The 20752-nt window shown below is 38.3% G+C and overlaps 1 protein-coding gene across 1 annotated transcript; it reads right to left on the reverse strand.

Annotated features, from left to right (window-relative positions):
* On the reverse strand, positions 1-10262 carry LOC149087814 (RNA helicase aquarius). The gene is made up of 3 exons (XM_089231724.1): positions 6810-10262; positions 4665-4896; positions 1-765 (listed from the first exon to the last, which is right to left on the reverse strand). Exons 1-3 carry the CDS (start codon positions 10160-10162, stop codon positions 196-198), a joined length of 4155 nt encoding a protein of 1384 aa, XP_089087850.1. The 5' UTR covers positions 10163-10262; the 3' UTR covers positions 1-195.
* Positions 10263-20752: the final 10490 nt, after the last annotated feature.

Genomic DNA, 20752 nt, shown 5'->3' on the forward strand with positions numbered 1-20752 from the left:
TTATAATAAAAAATAGTTTTATTTTTTCCATTATCACAACATAGTTCGAAAAATTTAGATGAAAACTTATACTGAATAATAATGTGACAAAAATTCCAAAAGAAATGGTGGTATGATAACAAAGAAAGAAAAGTTCACGAGATTTTATGTACATTTAATTGCTCACGTCATACCAAGCAACAAAATGTCTTCTAATCACTGTCCGTCTGCTTCTTTGTTCTGAAGCTGGCTCATTGCCAAGTCCATCTTCTGATGATAGAAGTTGTACACAAACGAGGCCATCTGCGGCATCTCTGAGACAATCATAGGTTCTCCAATCGGAAGTTCTTCCGATCCTCTCTTGGTCGGATAGTTCTCATGAGGTACGAGATACAGCTGCAAGGGTCGTTTCATCAGAATTTTAAAAGTTGGTGTCAGTTCAAAGCAATTCTGGAACAAGGAAACTCTTGCAAACACATAGAGTCCTAATCGTGCTCTTGACATGGCTACTACCAGTCGTCTCACATCCCTCACATGTCCCACAGCTTTTGTACGAACCAGTGACAAGAGAATATAGTCATTCTGTTGGCCTTGATACTTATCTACTGTCGTTATCTTATGTGGTCTTCCAATCAAAGGATTATCTGCGCATCTCTTATTCACCACATCCCTAATGAGATGCTTTTGGCCATTATATGTGGTCAAAATGGAAATTTTATCAGCAGGATATCCCAACATTCGCATGTACATGAAGACATTTGCCACATACTCAGCTTCAGCCAGATTCTGAAACATAAAAACAGCTTGTTATAAAGGAACTTATAGCAAAGTAATAAAGAGAGATGACAAAATATTTTGATCACAAATATTCTTATTGACGTAACAGTCAAACTTTTATAGCTCTGAGTAATAGAAATTTCCAGGAGCACTTTTAGACATCAAATCTCAACAGTAATTCTGAAAAATTAATTAATGGACATTGATTGTTCTGATCTTTCATCACAAAAAAATTCAATACCAAATCATGTTTATGTAAGTATCTTCAGACTTGGAAATGCAATAGACTCTTGATAATCTGGCTGTACATTAGTCTAGCCCGTCCAGTAATAAGCATTTTAGGTGGGTTTTCTTTGAGCGTAGAAGAGGAAAACATTGTCACTGCATGTCTGTGCACAGCAATTTATATTATTTAAATGAGCTTTTCCACCCAACTTCCAGTAATGTGGCGATTTCTGTAATCCAGTACACCCTGGTATGGTATGAGCTGATTAGCGAGTCTACTGTATGTTCACAAATGATGATGAAATCATAAGTTGCTCAACCATTTCAATCATTTCTTCTTTTTTTTTGCACCATTACTTCCGTTTTCTCTACACAAGAGCTGATTAAACCAGGACCTATAGTTTATGCAGCTGATTCTGAACAGCTTTTCCTTTTCATGTCTCTTACAGTGAGGTTAGTACACTCATGGGTGTAATGAGAGACTCCTGTAATGAGTTGTGCAACTGTCTTGGCGTTATTGGTCTAGCACAAGGGTTCTTAACCAGTGGGTCACAGAGGCTTCCAAGAAGGGTCATATGAATCTACCTATAGCTGAAGGACATTTGAGCTATAGGTCATAACCCAAGATTATTTTGTCTCGGCTTCCAAGATGGGGTCATAAAAATCCACTTACAGCCAGGGATTCGTGAGCTATATGTCACAACCTGAACTTGATTCGAAGGAGCTTCCTTAATCCAGGACAAATTCACTTACAGTCTTGTCATAAATGCAATTATTGGGTCACTAGTTTCATTAATATCGAAGAACAAACAGTCCCATGGGTTACAAAGCTTATCATGTTGATGATTTTGAGGTCGCAGCTGAAAACGGTTAAGAATACCTGGTCTATCACTTATCAATAAGTTGCTCAGAAGACGAAATTCACTGCCTATATCAATGGATAAAACGTTTGTGCTAAACATAGGGATCAACAATCCTAAATGCTGATATTTTCCAGATAACTGTATAATAAAAGCAGTAGCCATACACTCTTGACATTGATAAAGATCAGTGCCTTTCAATGTTCAGCCATATAAGAAAAATTTTGAGTAACATGATAAGAAGGTGCTATCCGAAGTGCGACAGTGTGACTTTGATGCGTGTGCCTTCAACACTTTCGTTCACCCAATTCTCGAACATGCATCACCAGTGTGGAACCCTTATCTGATTGACAACATCAAATTACTGCTGTGATTTTGTTGTTGACAGTTTCATTTTGCAATTCATAAAACTGTTTCTGTAATTTCATTATCAATTTTCAACTCTCGTTGGTTATCCCATCCTATTTTTCTGGTGCCAAAAAAAATGAAAACACTTTCGGAAAACAAAAATGTGCAAAAATAACAAAGAAGCCACTTATAAATGAATATTAGCAGAGGCGTTGAATGCAAAAATGCTAATTTACAATTAATTACTAACATACTGTTAAGTTGACAACAATTTGCAAATTGGCATCGATGAAGTTCAACTTAGGCATTGAAATGGATTTATTTAAAATTTTGACAATAAGTTAAATAAGGCAACAACAGTTCCAAGAGAAAGGTAAATGCCAACTTGACGAAACCTCTGATCATGCCAATATGTTCTGCATTTCAAAAAGATTTTCATGTCACCAAACGATATCATCCGAGATATTTGCACATTGATAAGAAAAACATGATGCATAGAAAAATAACAGGAACTCAAAATGTTAATCAAAGAGATGAAAAAAGATGATATACCTGCGTGCAGATTATGCATTGAAAAAACATAAAAAATTATCAAAGTACATTATGCACTGCTGCATATTAGCGACAGCTTTTTTTTTTGGAGAGGTTGGAATAGAAACACTGTTTATATCTTTACAAATGCATTTCTGAAAAAAAATAATTGTTTAAAGATTCCTACAGATGATGCATAGATGCAAGAAAAATTAACATTTGACCTGCAGAAAAATGGCCAACAGCCCCTTCCGTTCATCAAGATCTCATTATTGGTGAATGAAATTTGCATATGCAGGAAATGACAGTAATGCACTTTTGTTTAAAAGAAAATTAAATGTACATAAATTTAAAAATATATATATTTAATTTCAATGTTTTCAAACAGAATAAACCCAAAGTGGTGCAAAAAATTAAAAAGCAATGCAAAATTTTAAAAGAATTCTGAAAAGTAATAAAATGCAATCTGAAATCTAAAAGCAGCCTGCTATGTATTCATAGCAGGCCTAACATCATAGATGTAACATCTAAGGAAAATGACTCAAAATAAAAAACAATTAAATAAACCAAACAGACATTTCAAGGATAATATAGTCCTTTCTTCAGTGGGAAATGGTCTGGATATAGTGCACACTCTTCGCTAGAGTGAATGCGCTGATTTCTTTGATTTTCACTCTAGTGTGACGAACGGATGGTCATCACACTTCTGGTTCAAGTGAGCATCATGAGACAATCCAAAACAACACGGAATTGAAATGTGAACTCACAGTATTTTACTTTACTGTACAGAATGAAATTATACCTTTAGAAATTTAGATTCAATTGACTATTTTCACCATAAGTTGACATGTTGCTCATCTGTATCTCTGTCCAATGTCCGCTTATCAGTTCCTGTGTGGACAGTTCCTTACTTCCTGGAGCCTTACAGGATAAAGCGGCTTCAATTGAAATTCTGGGACTTTGAGGGCGAGAAAGCTACCCCCATGGCTAAGAGCTCCTGAATCCCTATGTATAGTCAAAAATGACAAGCAAGCAACAAAGTGAGAGAGACTGAGAGTGCAGCTGAATGTGAGTGCAGTGAAGACAATACTGCTGCTGCTATATATCCAGCTAGCTACTGGAGAAACAAGCAATCACTGCAAACCGTATGCTACAATTACATATCATATGAATTTCCTTCATCATTCCAGAACCACCAGATGGCAAAAATAACCAAGACACTGTGTTGTTTGAACGTAGTCAGTCAACTGAGTGTCTCTCTGAGACAATGTTTACCCTGTCACATCTGACATACAAATACAAAATCACGTCCAATGACCTTGAACTGACACCAGATGACCTAACTAGTGATACTAAGGTGAAAATTTTAATTGGAAAATACCAAATATTAATTTTGAAGCACTTGTTATGACTGAAGTGATTCATTTCCACCTGCTGCAAGTCCATGCCATTATACTAATGAGCGGTCTGTGCTATATCAGGCCCATTTTCCACTAAAGAAGGGGCTATATTGACCTTGAAGCAGCTGTTTGGTGTTTCAATTTTTTATTTGGAGTCATTTTCGTTGTTTACATTTTCTACTCAGTGCTCAAAACAGAATGTTTTGCATTGTTCTGCAACAAGCCATCAGCTGACTGGAAATATTCTGCAGTAAAAATCCCCATAATAGTGTTTTCTACACTTTTCTTAAAACTCTTTTCGATTGTTCTGTGGCGTATGTTGCAGATTTTGGCATATTTTGCTTCGTGTCTCAAAAGGTATTTTCCCCTTTATAGCCAAATATAAGTTACCACATTAAGGTTGAAGGATGACAAATAAATCAAAGTATAAAATGTGTTTTCTGTTCATTGATGTGGCTGTAAATCTCTCTCGAGAAGTTACAAGTGTGAATTTTGACATAAAATCTTTAAAAATAAATTGAAAAAAAACACTAATAAAAGATACCTGATAGAAATATGGGCTAGGCTCTGATTCCCCAACACCATTGAAATCATCGACATTGACAAGTTGATAGTTATACCAGAAACCAGCATTTGCTCTTCGATATTCCAGTAAATTAAGGACGTGAGGCAAATCACCAAGGTTTTTGTATCTCCAGCGATAAAGTTCACATATGCTCGATCTAGATCTTCCTTGAGCATCTAGATCCACAGTTGGAACTCCTAGTCTCACGAATCTGTAATTTACAACAATATTAGTAAGTGGTATTCAGAAAACATCATAGATACAGGCATCAAATGGTAATGAGTTTATAAAAGACATTCAACAGATCGACGCATACTCTTTTAATTTCTTTCAAATGCTAGTTTGATAATTCCAAAATAATACCATAATTTTACATGATATTTAATTTGCTGGTGAATTTATATTATGTTTATATTATATTATTTATAGTTTAAAAGCCAATTTTTAGCTCTTGCAGCTATTTCAAAGCCATGGCCAATGGCATCGAGAATGAAACATCTTTATGTTCTGTACCAACTTGAGACAGACAGGGCCTACTAACAGTAAAAAAAAAAAAAAGAGTAAAAAGCCTTCTAGCTCAAATGACAACCAATGTTTCTCCGATTGTTAAGATTCACGGGACATTTTAACTACAGAATTCTAATAATCACCTGAAGGGCATTGATCAGTTATCGGGAAAACCAATGACAAGCTTTTTCAAATGGGTGTAATTTAGGAAATAGGCTGATGTTCCTATTCATGCTTGTGGTTAATGCTGCGATCTTTCTGTAACTATAAAAACAAAACAGCATAAGATTTGGCTGGGTTTTTCCCCTTATTGCAGGTTGGTGGATGTTTTGATAATGGACTAGTACTGCCTGAGGTAATATTTGTCATGGTGGTTGGTATCCCTGCATGAAGAGTGCTGGAACAGAACAATAGGAGTCAATGAGGCTACTACAAAATATATAAAGAGCTATGTAATTTGGTTTTTTTTATCCGCACTTCGACTCCTGCTGCTAAAAAAAAATCTTAATATCTTTAACAAGAATGAAGAGTCCAAGAACAAGATTTCTTGCTAATGTTTAAAGATCTCTGAGCTGAAATCATCACATGCAAGGGTTTGGAAAATTGGCTCATGCAATAATGAATTTGGAAAAAAAATTAATCTAGTTCTGCAGGGAAAACTTTTTTCCCTGCTGCCAACTTTCTGGTTGCGACTTGGCCTATATTTATTATTATTTTCTTTCAAAATCAAGCACAACTCTAGTCCATCGCCATGAGCAAGTTACTACCGAATCAGTTGTGCTGGAAGTGTGCAAGTGTCAGTCTAACAGTCAGTCTGAGTGCAAATCTAAGTAGTATTGTGCGTGAATTTTAGTGTTGCCATCTATTTTTCAAACTATGAGTGAAGTGCAATTATTGAATATTTGTACCACTGTAATCTCGCTGATCTCTTTGGCAAGACTTTTTAATGGGGAAACAGGAGATCGCATTCCCGCATCAAAGCTGGGAACCACAGAAAACCAACTTCGGCTGACCACCACTGTAGACTATTCATCAGAAATTACAGTAATTTAATTTGTTAATTTTTCCCTATCATTGAATAAAATAATTTGTTAATTCCAATCTATATATATGCAATTGATTTTCTGTGTGCGCGCGCTCCATACAAATCTACAATTTTTGACAGATCGTAGCCAAATTTTGTATATATACCAAATGGGGTCCCAACTTGAACGACAGACTACTTTAAGTCTATCAGAGCTGGGTAAATGCCCGAAATGGGCAAAGAATCTGTCAGGCAGCAATGGTTTCTGAGCATCAACGATAACTTTTAGTATGTTTACTTTGGTTACCATGGTTCCCCAGCTATGCGTTTCAGGTACGCGTACGCCTTTACAATTGTTTGTCACTCCTTTAATGATGCCAGTATTGTGTACGATAGTTTATTCCTTCATAATGGTTCGTCACTTCTTTTGATCCTCCCAGTAATTGAAGAAAACCCGGGCAGTGCCGGAAATAATAGCTAGTTATAGATATTATACATGATACATAAACACTTCACTTGTCCCATTTGAAAATTCAACTACCAATAATTCAAACAAACACACAAAGAAAAAAATCGGGATTCGTGAGCGTCACCTTGTGAAAAGGGATTGTTCCATGTTGCTATACTTTTGAAAAGCCATGTTTTTGATGACTGGGGGAAGCTGGTGGTGATCGCCAATCATTATCCATCGCTTCAATCGATTGAACCCGTCATAAGGTGTCTGAAGCAGCAAAGGAATGAAGGTCTCTATCTCGAGGATCTGAGCCGATTCCTCCATTAAGATGTTGTCATAAGTGAAACCCAGTTCAACGAGCTCTTTCCTCTTAAGAGCAGCGTGGGTGCAGGTCATGGCGATGATTTTGGCTTCCTTGACGAGCAAATACCTTGACCGATCCAGTCCGCTTCTCAATAACTCGAACGCTCTGAATTCTTCTAGCTGTGTGAAGATCTTCTTGATGAACCTAAAACAACCTTCAGCAATACCCATATCTTCCTCAAATGTTTTCTTTTTGAAAATCGGCTGAGGAGCTGACTCAAAAAATTTTGTGAATGGGAAATGTTTCTCAACATCTTCGACGGGTACTGTTTTTCCTTTCCCGGGTTTGACTTTGCTTAAAAATTCTTCCCATCTAGCGAGCACGTGATACAGGAAGAAGTGACCAGCAGTCTCGCATGTGTAGGACACATCACCTGGAACGCCAAGACTTTCCTGTAACGTTTTCACATCTTTCAGTAGCTCCAATCTCTTGGCAAGAACAAAGTTGACTCTCCCGTATCTGCTGAAATCTTTCTCAGTTTCCAAAGCCTCTTCCCCATGTCCCAAACGGAGCAGATGTCTTTCGTCTATATCCAAGGCCATGATTTTCTCGAAGAGCTGATTTAATGCCTGATTGGAATGGGTTACGATAAGAGTTCGCTGGTTTGGGAAATTATGGTAGATGTTGGATATTATCTGGACAGCAACATCCGTTTTTCCAGTACCAGGAGGACCGACCACCATTGTAAGACCCAACTTCATTCCAGATTTTATGGCTTCGGTTTGTGTTGGTGTGAAGAGCACCTGGTTCCTCTTTGGACGCTCGTACGGATATGGTCCGCGGCTGGGAATAACATGAGGAGTAACAACAAGTTTTTCATTTGATTCACCCTCCCTAACTTCATTGTTACCCTCACCTTCATTTAATGGCTTGAACTTTATCCTGAAAGGCGGGACGAGCATCTTTGGATCGTTAACGTTCACATCGATTTTAGAATCCGGAAAGCTTTGCCGCAGATGTTCCATACTCAAAAAGGTGTCATTGAAATCCAAATCGTTAATCTGATTATCCATCTTTGAGTAGTGTGCAGCACCTGGATCACCGTATCCCAGAATTATATCATGCAACCAATCCGGCACGACGCACTCTGTGTTCATCAAGTCTCGAATCGTTTCGAGGACAGCCTTGAAATTGTTTTCTTTTGGCTTTCTCCTCATTATGATATTGAACGTCTCATAAATGTCTTCATGATTTTTTGTCGTTTTCTCCATGTCCATGCGATACTGGTTACAATCCAACCAGACTCGAAATGTCCTTGTATCACCTTCAAGAACAGGTTTAGGACCAACACCTTCTTCAATAACTTTTCCTTTTTGGTCCAACATTCCTTCGATCTCGCAACCTCTTACGTAGGTCAAACCAACTCTGGAAATGATTGGTTCTTTCGGGTCATATGTGGTCCCGGGTAAATACTTTGGCCGAACGGTCACTAAAAAACAAACATCATGTTTCCGCAGGGCTTCCCATTCATTTTTTATTTCCCTCCTCAAACTCAACGTCACTGTTATGTCTGCACGAACCCGTGAGGGCTTCTTCTCCCCAATGTTCGGTTTACCAACTTCAACAACTGCAAAGGATGTAATTGGTTGAGCCATTCTCGCCCATCCACCAAACACAACACCTCCGTCTTCAGCCATCCATGGCTTGAGTCGAATCAGAACATCTTCAATGTCCTGCCGTATCTCATAGGTAGACTCCAAACGGAAAAGGTTGAAATTTCTTAGAAGGTAATCGTGGAGAGTCAGAAACTGTAGGTTCAACTTCGGCAGTGCTAGGCACCCTTCTCCAGAGAAATATTCAGATGGAACAATGTTTTCGTCCCAGATAATAGCCTCAGTTGGATAAAGCGGCATCGCGTTAATTGCTTCAAGTTGAGACTCTCGTTTCTCATGACGAGTTATAAGAACTTCCAATAGAAAGTCGTCATCATATTCCTTCTCATCAGACGTCCTTGGCTTCATCAGCTTGAGAAACGCTGCGATGTCGTGTAGTTTATCGTTACTGAGGGCGCCAAACAGCTTTTTCAATACATCCCTCTTATCGACACTGGCAACATCGGAAAAACAAAATCTCTTTATTTCAGGGAACTTCTTGAACAGAGCCCTCTGCAGGGCAGTGATCGAATCGTAATGGATCAACATCATATCATGATCTGTGAGCGCTTCTCTGGAATAATCATTGATCTCAAACCTAGAATAAAACCGTAAAATGTCCAACAACTGAGTGAACAAACGGCCTTCCTTCCTTTTTGCAAGGTTAGACAATTGGCATTTCACAACGAGATGAGAATCGTCTATCATAGCATTGAAGAATCTTCTAGTGTGAAATATTGACTCGATATCTATAACAAGCTCCAAGAACCTCTCACAGTAGTGGACTTTCTCCATCGCTTCATCGTCTAGCTCTGCGACAGATTCAGTTTTTGGGATGCTGTCCAAGACATCGAAGAAGGTGTTCATCAAGCTGAACAAGAATCGAGAATCGAACTCCGAAGTCTCCTTGAGCTTCTCCTCGAGTTTCTTCTCGTTCTTCAGCAGAGCGATCCAGACCTTCCTTAATTTGGGCACCTTCTTGAGCTCCTGCTCCCTCCTCTCCGGTAGGAGGTTGGCCCAGATGGACATGAAGACCAGCTTCTGGGTCTGCTCCCGGATCAAGTCGACCTCAATGCTGTTGAAGGCGTGGACTAGGAACACGAGGAGAGCTGTCTTCTCCTTGAGAGTGGTCTTCTCGCTGAGCACCTCGAAGAGCACCCTGCGGAAGAAGAAAGGGAACTTCTCCGGTTGCTTTTGAAATGCCAGCCACGCCGGGACCCTCTCTCGGTACTTCTCGTTCACCATCACCACTATGGACATGACGTGGGCCACGCTGGAGCTCTCCGAATAATTGGGCCACAGATAGTTCTCCAAATATTGGCTGAACTCGAGGAGCATCACCCTACGGACCGAAAACACTTTCGATCCCTTCGGGAAGATCTCGTCCCTGTAAATGCTCTCTATAACGTCAGCGTCGTAAGCGAGTAAAGGGCTCGTGCTATACGGCGCCCAATATTTATCGGCCACTTTCGTTATGGAGTCGGCGCTGATCTGCGCCACCGTCGGAGGCGCTTCTTTCTTCTTCGACGAAGCCATCGCCTCTTTATTTTCTCACTTGAATGACGTTTTTCCGTCGGTTTTTTTCTATTGTTTACTATCAAGCCTTGAGTTGGTCGATCAAGACGGCCGTGACTTTCGATCGAGTAGTTGTAGTTGTTGATACTTGCTTTCAAAAAACGTGTGAGGAGGTCAAGAGGAGTTTGCTTCTGACTGCGAAGCTTTTTAATGGTGATGTACATCATCGAAAAATTTCGTATATCATAATCATTGACCATATCTACCCGAAAAAATACAGGAATTTAAAACCTGAAGTCGGAAATCATCAATAATCGCCAAAATTACGCCAAAAACAAGCAAGCGAAACTGCTAATACTAAACTATACTAAAACTACTAAACTAGCTACATGAATATTATGCATGTATCGTAGTTACCAACCATATTTACTCGAGAGAAATACGGGAATTTGAGACCCCAAATTCAGAAACCAATAATAATTGTTACCAAAAATTACGCCAAAGGTAAGCAAGACTTCCTATTATGACTGAACTCACAGAAAAATTGTTGAATAGTGTGGAATGAAAAGCTACTGCCATGCACTGCCCATATCCTGGAGCAGGGCCCCCATAGGCTAGAATCTTTGGCGCGAACCCAGGCCAGACATACGAAACCCTCAATAGGCAATTTATAGTGTGAAAAAACACAATGAAAATCTGTTTGGCTTGAGCCCTGTCATCCTGAACTTTGTGAGTCGGACATGTCTGCTGCAAATCGTAGTGCATTGAAATGTAACTTATGAACAAAAACGTGAAACATTACAAATACAATCTATATCAAATCAAGAGATTTTTTGGGTATTATGCAGAGGTAAACTTGGGAAAGAAAAGTTTGTTGTGTCTTCACTAGGAATCGAACCCAGGACATCTTGCAAACCGCGCAGGTACACTGACCACTATACCACAGAGACACACGGTCTTTCTTCCTTTAAAACGGGCACAGTAGGTTTCAACGTTAAAGCTTCTCGTGAAATCCTTGATAGTTATAAGCAGCGTTCGAAATCATTGGTGGTCCGCTGGTCTGAGACAAGTAATTAAGCAATCGAACCACCGAGAAGAAAATTGTGGTGCTCCGCGGGACCAGAAAAACTTCGCTCCCTCCCCGCTGTGACACTTTGATCTGCTATGGGAGAATCACTGACCCATAGTCGTTTTATATCGTCTCGGCCGTTTAAATGTCAAATGATAAATGTTTATTGCTGTAAAAAATATAAGCCACATAATCAATAGTGGTGATTTTATAAGGTTTAACTGCAGTTCTAATTGTTTCATAGCTTCTTCCACCCTCTTGGTGGTATATCACTCTTCTAAATAATTTGATTAGGATTCAGAACAGATTTGGTTTTGTTGACCAGACATCATAGTTTGCCTGCGCCACGACTGGTCTTACAGTTACAGTCATGATGTCTGCGGGGACAAGTAGGTTCTCGTACTCTTCAAGGAATCCTTGGGACCAGTGACTTTATCTTTTAATTCTAACGCCGATAAGGGTGTTCCGTGGAACTCTTAATGATAATGAGGTTGTTCTACGGAACTCAAACAAATTTTTGAATATTTGTCCCAAAAAAGGGTCCCTACTGCCGTCTCAAAAACATAATAACCCCAGGACAGAATGAAAAGGGCTTAGGCGGCACCCCTTAATATACATATTTATTGTCATAAATCATTGTGCCAGATCTTACCGACGAAGATGCAACTGAGATCCCCTCATCGCCCTTATAAGGGGGTGGGGATGATAGGGCCCCATCCCGGGGGCTCGAGATGATTCTCATCAGTTTTTGTTTTTCACACTAAAAGATTCATCATTGCCATAATTGCTGAGAAGCGTGCGTGTGCATCAGGTCTTGTTTTGCTCTCGTCATTATGGGCATCTTTTTTTCAGCCACCTCGTTGGGCGTTTTACCTGTTGTGGCATTGTATTTGTTTAAATTGATTATAGAAAATACGGGGGGGGGGAGAGTTAACAGTGTGACAAAAATTCGAATTTTATTAAGAATTTTTTTTTTTAATCGGACGTTTTCGTATTTAAGAAATGTACAGGTTTGGTGATGCTCTGCCGCCTATAAGAATTCAAATGAACTATTCAAAGATCCCCCCCCCCCCACTTTGTGTTTGAAAATGGGAATTTAGTATTTAGCAAAGTTATAGGCGAGGTCTCTCAGTACTTTTTTTTAACGCATGGGCTTTACCCGGGGACTTCGGATGTATAGGAGAGTCTCATGATTATCAGAGAACCGGCAGTAAAATTTTCAAGAAAGAACGTATTTAAACTGGTAGGCTGTGAATTTCAACCAGATAAGAGCACCTGAACAACACTTTCCCGAGATGCCCATGATCCTCTTAAGATGGCCGTAAAGTCGATGCGTAGACACGAGGTTGGAACCCTGTGATCCTATTCGGAAGCATTATCACGATTCTAACGCTTTGATTGTAACCATCACCAGCAGAAAAGCGCCCATACAAGGACTTGACTGAAACTGCAATAATCATAATGCGAATTGGTGAATCATAGCGTGTTCATTTGAGTTGACGGTGAATATCTCCTGAGTACGAAATCAAGCATCCATCCTCAATCGTTTAAGTCAGCACAATGACCGCCCCCCCCCCCCTACAAAGGTAAGCCAGGGACGAATCTTGTTGCTTGTGGTCTTTTTACACTATAAATTCTCTACACAGGAGACTGACCAAACATCTCAGTATAGACAGCCTTGGCCCAGTGCCGTCTTAACGCATGGGCCCACCCGGGCACGACCCGGGGGCCTCGAGAGAAAAGGGGCCTCACAAAAGTTAGATCTGGTTGAAATTTTCTAAAATTTACCAGTAGGGCCTCGAAAAAACCGCTTGGCCCGGATGGCCCATGATGCTCTTTAGATGGCCCTGCCTTGGCCCAGGTTGTGGGGGCCATGGTCAGCACTGAGATGCTCGCGGGAAAAGGAAAAACTTTATACCTACATAAAATGTGCTCTCTCTAACTCTTTTTTTTTTCAGATAGTGGGCACATTCTTTTTTATTTCACCTGACAGACCTGTTGTATCTCTGCGCATAGAATTTTTACATTTTTGTATGTGTGTGGGTAATGACAAAATAACATGCAATGCTGGAATCTTTTTTCTGTGCAGCAAAAAAAATCTTTGCATACGGAAGCATTCGCATTCTTAGGCCCTAAACATCCATACTTTGTAAACTTATTCACCATGAAAAAATTACGCCTTTCTTTGTTACTTTTGTCCCTAACCAATAAACGGGCAAAAATAAAATTTTATCAGTAAAAATATGCCTTCTAGTAAAATATTGAAAATAACTGGACAATACAGTATTATATAACATGTAAGAAATATCATTGAACTAATCACTGCTGTCACCTATGAAGTAAAAAATAAAACTTTTGTGATTCTTCGATTGAAATTTTGGTGACCGGTTTCTCTTTGATGCGCCGAATGGAATAAGTCAATATAGTATGAAATTAATAAATATTTTATGAGCAATAATATTAGCTAAATTGTCACGCTTGCTTCAAAATTTCAACGGTTTTTGTTTCTGTGCGGTAAACTAACGTTAGTAAAACGTATAGAAAGTAACCCGTGGCTTTTTGTAATTGTGATCGGAAGGGATGTGCTGGGGGATTATGTTATACGCATTTTACGAACGTTAGTTTACCGTATATCGGGGTGGCCAACCCATGGCACACCATGTCATCAGGATTGGCAAACGAATGTTTTTCAAAAATTATTGAAATTTTATTTCTTTATTCAATCATAAAATTAAAAAAAATACAACCAATAAGAATATCGGTTACGTTCGAGCGAATGTGACCAATACGCTTATTGGTTGTTTTTTTTTCAAGTTTTGTAAAAGATCTTTGATCAAACTTTTATAGTGTAATCCGGCTTTATGAGTGAAGGCCTTGTAGGTTGCCATTAAGTATAGTAAGCACTCTTAAAATAATAACTATGAGATGACCTGTTATGCAATGCATTTCTGTTCGGTTTCCCATTCTTGGGCATAATTGCTGGACTTCCCATGTGTATGACATTCAGGATGTTCCACATGGGAGACATGCAGAGGTACCGACATGAAGAGAGAATTGAGGGGCCCACTACTGAACCACATATGCACCTCCTCCACATTCCTTTCCATTATTGAATGGGTTGAAAGTTGGCAGTTGTTTACGGATTACCAGCTATATATACAGCACTTGAGCCCTTATGCAGGAGAGGGAGTGAACCGTCCATTGTATGCCCATTAATTGGGGGGGGGGCGCTCCACCTTCTCGTAAATTTTATTGGGGGTCAAATAGCTTGCACTCAGAGATTTCGGTGCCTGTGGGGCAGTGCCAGATTAACCATTAAACGAAATAAGCACGTTAATGGGGCATCAAGTCTTTTTCGATTGATTGTATAATTAAAGATGTTCATCAAAAAGATGGCACAAATACAGAAAAACTGATAATATTGGAAACTAGAGATCACGTTAATGCTGAGTTTTTGAAATGAGATTTCGTGCGATTTCTATAAAGTTAGAGCTAATTTAACAGCATCAGGGGGCCATGGCCCCCACATGGGGGGAGGCTGACAGGGCTCTAGTTCTGGGGACGGTTCTCATCATTTTCTGCTTTTTCACGCTCTAAATTAACTACAGAAGGGGCCCGTTAAATACTGACCGAGGGGCCCGCAAAAGATCCCAGCCTACGGGCCCTTTGACAAACTGATTTATCTGAGTGGCCCTCTCTACCAATTGTGCCTACCAATTTGCATACTAACTCTCCCAAATTGTAAACAGATCTACTTGTCACGAGGTCCTATGGTTGTGTCCGGGTGAGACTCGCGCATTAATAAAACAAATCATTATCATTTCCAACCGACATGACAAATACTAAATCAGTACAAAAATAACAAATTTAAGAATAAACCAAGTTCTACAGAATAAGAACGTGAACTTAAAAATGCTCAAATCTTTGAGTCATTAGCGGATCGACTGCATGGTTTCAGGGGTTTTATCTTGTAGTTAATTATTATTACCCGTGCGAGACAGTTTTGGTGCCTCTCTGGCGTAAAAAAGTCGCACCAATAAAATAATCCCGAAAACTCGCTGCTGTGTTCCCAGACATGAAATGCGTCAAAAATTGTCATCTAGCTCCAGTGGTGAGGGAGCTAGTCCCTGACTGTGCAAGTCTGGATTCGTATCACGGTTTTTCGATGTCTACTAATGGTAACAAATTTCCTGGACAGATCTTACGGATCTCTTGGGAGTGCGTGAGGATCACGTTTAAAAAAAGTCACGGGTTTTTATCTGCGAATCATTTTCAGTCCAATACGCTCATAGTTTAATATTTTGCATAAAAACATTATTATTATTATTATTGCTTCTGCATAGGCTACCCAGCCTAGAGCCACCTTTTGTGGTTCGATCTAGAACTCCTAGAATATAAGTATGTAGACACTTTAGTTCGATCTACCGTAGAAGTAAAAGAAATGCTAACCGATCGCAACTCGAAAATGCATCTGAAAGAACAAGTACCCAATGATTATGGTTCACCAAATTAAATGTAATATCGGCCAGGCCAAGATTCAGTGGTTGCGTTTGAAGCCATTTTGTGAAATCCTAACGAGCAGTCGATGGAAGTAAATATATTTAGATGCTTTTTCAAAATATTTTGAAAAAGAAAAAAATCTAAAAATTTAAGGTCTGTCTGTTTGGGAAATGCGAAAGAAGAATTCCAAAAACTTGAAAACAAAAATGATCTAAGAGATATTATCAATGATTTGCAAGTTGAAAGTCTCTTCTCTGCTCCACTTTTTTTTCCATGTCCGTGCTGAAAAATATTCAAATCATAATTCTGCCTTAGATTAGTTTTACTCTTCTGAAATATAAAATTTCATTTGATGTTTTTTCCTTATAGATTCGATATCGAGTAATATATATACTTTTAGGGACGGAAGGTGGGGGGGGGGGGAGACACCAAAACCATTCAAGTGCTTAATTGAAAATCTATGAATTGTTTGGGGGGGGGGGGAGTAGACACCCTGAGTCCTCAGGTTCGCGGTGCATGTGCTCAACACGGTATTAGTAAGATGAACTTCTATTGATATACGTACATACACAACTTTCATAATAGAATTTATGACTGAAATACGAAAACAATTTAGAACTAAAAACAACGACACAAACTGAACATTTTTACGAAAATAAGAGGATAATAAGAAAGGAATATATATATATATATATATTATATAAAATGTATATAAGAGCATCCCGTTGCGCGGAACGTCTGGTCTGCGAATGAAAATTCGTGGAGTTGTACGTGCATCGAAAATAGTCTGCTGGTTGCGCGACCGGGATAAGGTTGGCCACCCCTGCCGTAGATAAACAACAACCGTAAAAATTTTGAAGCAAACGTGACAATTTAAGTAATATATATATTATTTCTCATAAAATATTTATTAATATCATACTACATTGACTTTTTCTATGCGGCACATTAATCAGAAAACGGTCGACAATTTCAATCGAAGAATTACAACAGTTGTATTTTTATTTGATAGGTGTGATTAATTCACGGCAGTGGTTTTAATATAAATACAAATACAACGCCACAAAAGGCAAGCAACGAGGTGGCTGAGAAAAGATGCCCGTAACAAATATGGATGTCATGTATGTCAAAAATACAGCAACCCAATTACAAATGCAATTGCAAACAATGTATATACATGATAAAATATTTTACAATGCCCATAAAGAATACTTATGGTTGTCTTATTATTTATCGATAAAAAGCGGAAAAACATGTGTTTCTTACATTTAAAATAGTACTGAACTGTATACTTATTTTCAATATTTTCTAGAAGGCACATTTTTACTGATAAAGTTTTATTTTCACCTGTTTACTGGTTATGGACAAAAGTAACAAAGAAAGGCATAATTTTTGTTCATGGAGAATAAATTTTCAAAATATGGACGTTTAGAGTCTGAGAATGTCTGAGAATGCTGTACACACAAGGTTTTTGCTGCGTAGAAAAACTCCCCGTATTGTATAAGATAGCATGTTATTTTGTGATTTCGCACAGATATCGAAATTTTGTGCGCAGAGAAACAATAGGTCAGTGCACTCTCCCTATCTGGAAAAAAAATTGTTTTTTATACCACCGAAATCTATATTTTTATTCAGCTCGTCAGGTTTGATGTTTAGTATTTTTTATATTTTGTAGATGAAGTGGTTCAGCAGTGGTTCCAATGTAACGGTTTCATATATTATTTATGTACTTAGAATGTGAGTGAAAGTGTTGAAGTAGGGTTTCGAGATATATTCCTAAAGTTGGACATGAGGACGCATGCACACTCGTCTTTGGCTATATTCTTCGCTCATGTTAACAACAGAAGGCGCCACTACATCAACAATGAACGACAATTTTTTTCAACAAAAACAAAACCACTTTTAATATGTATAGGCCTACATTTTTAAAACGGTGCTTTCCACAACGAAGGGTATTTATTAATAACACTATATATATATATATATATACAAGATTTTTTTTCTAACATGGAAAAATTTAGCTTCTTAGTTAATTTTTCGGTGCTGACTCCAGATCTGACCTTAAAAAATTTACATCACATCTAATTTTTCTGTTATATGTTATTTAGTTCTGAATATCTTTCAAAATTTGCATATTTAGGCAATATACATGTGAAATGGTACTGGAGAGAGAGAGAGAGAGAGAGAGAGATAAATCATATATATATATATTTCTATTTTTTACCATCTAAAACTTGGGGAATGACAACACTGATTTTTTCCCTAATTGTAACCGGATTCTCCGTTCCTTTAATTGAAACAGAAACGCACGTGTGTGTGTGTGTGTGAAAAAATGTAAAAAAATGGAGCTAAGAGTCAATGTTGCAGATTCATTAATGTTCCAAATAACTTTTTCTATCTGTTTTGCTGCCACCACGTCACACTAAATTGGGGCTGATCAGAGGTGTACGCAAGGCAGGGGGGAATGGTTTGCTTATGTTCCTCCCAAGACGATCAAAAATTAAAAAAATATTTTTTAATATTTTTTTGTGAAAAATAAAATATCGAAAGACTAATAAAATACCTTTTATTTTAATTAATTTCTGTTGATTAAAATTGACTTAAATGTTTTTAAAGGTTAAAAAACTAAAAATTTATCTGGGAGAAAATCCTTGCGAAACCACGCCCCCCCCCCCAAAACCTTTTGTGACCCCCTCCTAATTTGATCCTGCGTTTGCCCCAGGACCTTGGGGCTGATGAAAATGACATTATGAAGGCTATGGACAAATCTGGTCCAGGTTTCTCGCACCTACGCAACTAAAAGAAATTTTTTCCGCAATTAAATAGGAAAAAAAGGAAAAAATTGTTGACTATATAGTGTTATCAGACATTGAATATTATTTCTCCCATTGTGTTTGTTTCCGAATTGAAGAAGGAGAAGATTGCCTGATTCTTTAATATATTACCCCAGAACGGTCTTAAAGCATGGGCCCGCAAGGCGTGGCTGCGGGGAACCTTCTCGGGTACATATAGGGACACTCCACGATAATGGGATCAGGTGCTATGATTAATAGCAGGTGCCGCTTGGAAAAAATGCTTCATTCTTCCTCGTGAAAATTCAAGCAATTGACAAGGGCTACATAATTTTAGGGCCTCAGCCTATAAGTCCCCGCCCCCCCCCCCACTTCCCGGAGCCGGATTTATGGTTTCCTCTCCCGTGAGCTGGGCAAATTCCGTCTCCCTTAACCATTGTAATCTAGTTTTCTTGACTCTACTGATTTCCCAAAATTAGCCACCTTGGACTATTGTTCGCTTAGACACCCCCCTCCCCTCACACCGTAAATATGCCTCTGTGTCCAAGTCACTCTTTTGGTCGTTCGCATGCTTTCACGCCCTCTAGATCATCCTTTTCCTTCTCACTCACCAGGTCATTCCTCTTTGGTTACTCATATACTTGCACACTATTTCGGTCACTCACATGCTTGTGCACTCTTAGGTCAGGTGTTTCCAATGTAAAACTTAACTTGGCAAATTTAAGTATAAAAATTCATGATCATTGTCCATGTCAACATATTTTACAATGTAACTGTCAAGAAATTGAAAGAGTATGTGAATACAACTACCTAGGAATAATAATACAAGATGATTTAAAATGGAAATCACAGTGTGAAAAAATAATAAAAAAATTAAGAATATATGCAGCAATTCTATATAGACTAAGAGACACAATAGACAATAACTTTCTAAAAGATTTATTTTATGCTTGGATATATTCAACAGTAACATATGGAATCACTGCTTGGGGAGGTGCATATCAAATTGATATACAAAAACTAGATAATATATATAACAAGATAAGATCCCAAATAACAAGCACCACAATAAACACCAACAAAACAGAATGCCATAAGCTAACTATAAGACAAAGCTATGTTTATAGACTAATAAAATTTTCATTCTTAAACAATAATTGGTTCGAAATGAAACAAAATAGAACGTCATCTAGATCAAATAACATATATAAACTGCAGAAAACAAATAAAACTTTATTTCAAAAGAGTTATAGATACACCGCTCCAAAAATAGTGAATACCATACAATCAATAATACAAATAATGACATAAGATCTAATAACAATATATTCACGTTTTCTATGAATGCCAGTCTATAATCTATATTACAACAACAATACAACTACATGATACAATCCATCTGTATGTAAAATTTCGTTGTTACATAAATACAAAAAAAAATGTCTTATATTGAACAATTATAAACCGACCTAAACCATAATAGGCTGTTTATAGGGAAAATAATCCACGGAGAAACCCTTGTAGACCTACTGGAAGGACAGACATGTCCCTTGAGGTCAAAAGTGTATGTTGAATGTGTTTATGTACAGGGTGATTATAAAAAAACTATCCCGACATATGGGCCCATAACTATCATACCATTCACAGAAACTGAATGAAATTTTGGCATAAGGTATTTTGACGTATGCGCTCAAGAATGATATGGAAAACAACAGTGTCACTCTAACAGTTACGGTTACAGTAAGAAAATTTCGAAAATATCAAATGGCAAGTTTTTTGTATTGGAATGCGATCTCCATACTGAAAAACACTAAATAGCGTTGGAATGGCACCTGTAGCACGAAAATCCCCGGAGCTAGGCAAGGAAAAAGGACTTTGCCGTGCACCAGAGCATTAATGTTCGTTACATTGGTCACACCGTTTCTTCGGCTGAGATGCCAGCCTGATTAGTCCTCCACAAGGTCATGTGGAAAATTTGTGAAACACAATAAAATGCTTTATTTTATGCTGCTTCTCTGTCCTTATTGGTTGTCCTCACTTTTAGCCTATCTACCGCCGGTGATTTTCATGCTACCGTTGCCGTTCGAACGCTATTTAGGGTTTTTCACAATGGAGATCACATTCCAATACAAGAAACTTGGTGTTGCCATTTGATATTTTCGAAATTTTCTCACTGTAACCGTAACTGACACTGTTGTTTTCCATATCATTCTTGAGCGCATACCTCAAAATACCTTATGCCAAAATTTC

The sequence above is a fragment of the Pholcus phalangioides genome, unplaced genomic scaffold (genome assembly GCF_987345545.1).
Source record: "Pholcus phalangioides strain wild (caught in Gottingen) unplaced genomic scaffold, Ppha-v1.0 ptg000004l_1, whole genome shotgun sequence".
Classification (NCBI taxonomy): domain Eukaryota; kingdom Metazoa; phylum Arthropoda; class Arachnida; order Araneae; family Pholcidae; genus Pholcus; species Pholcus phalangioides.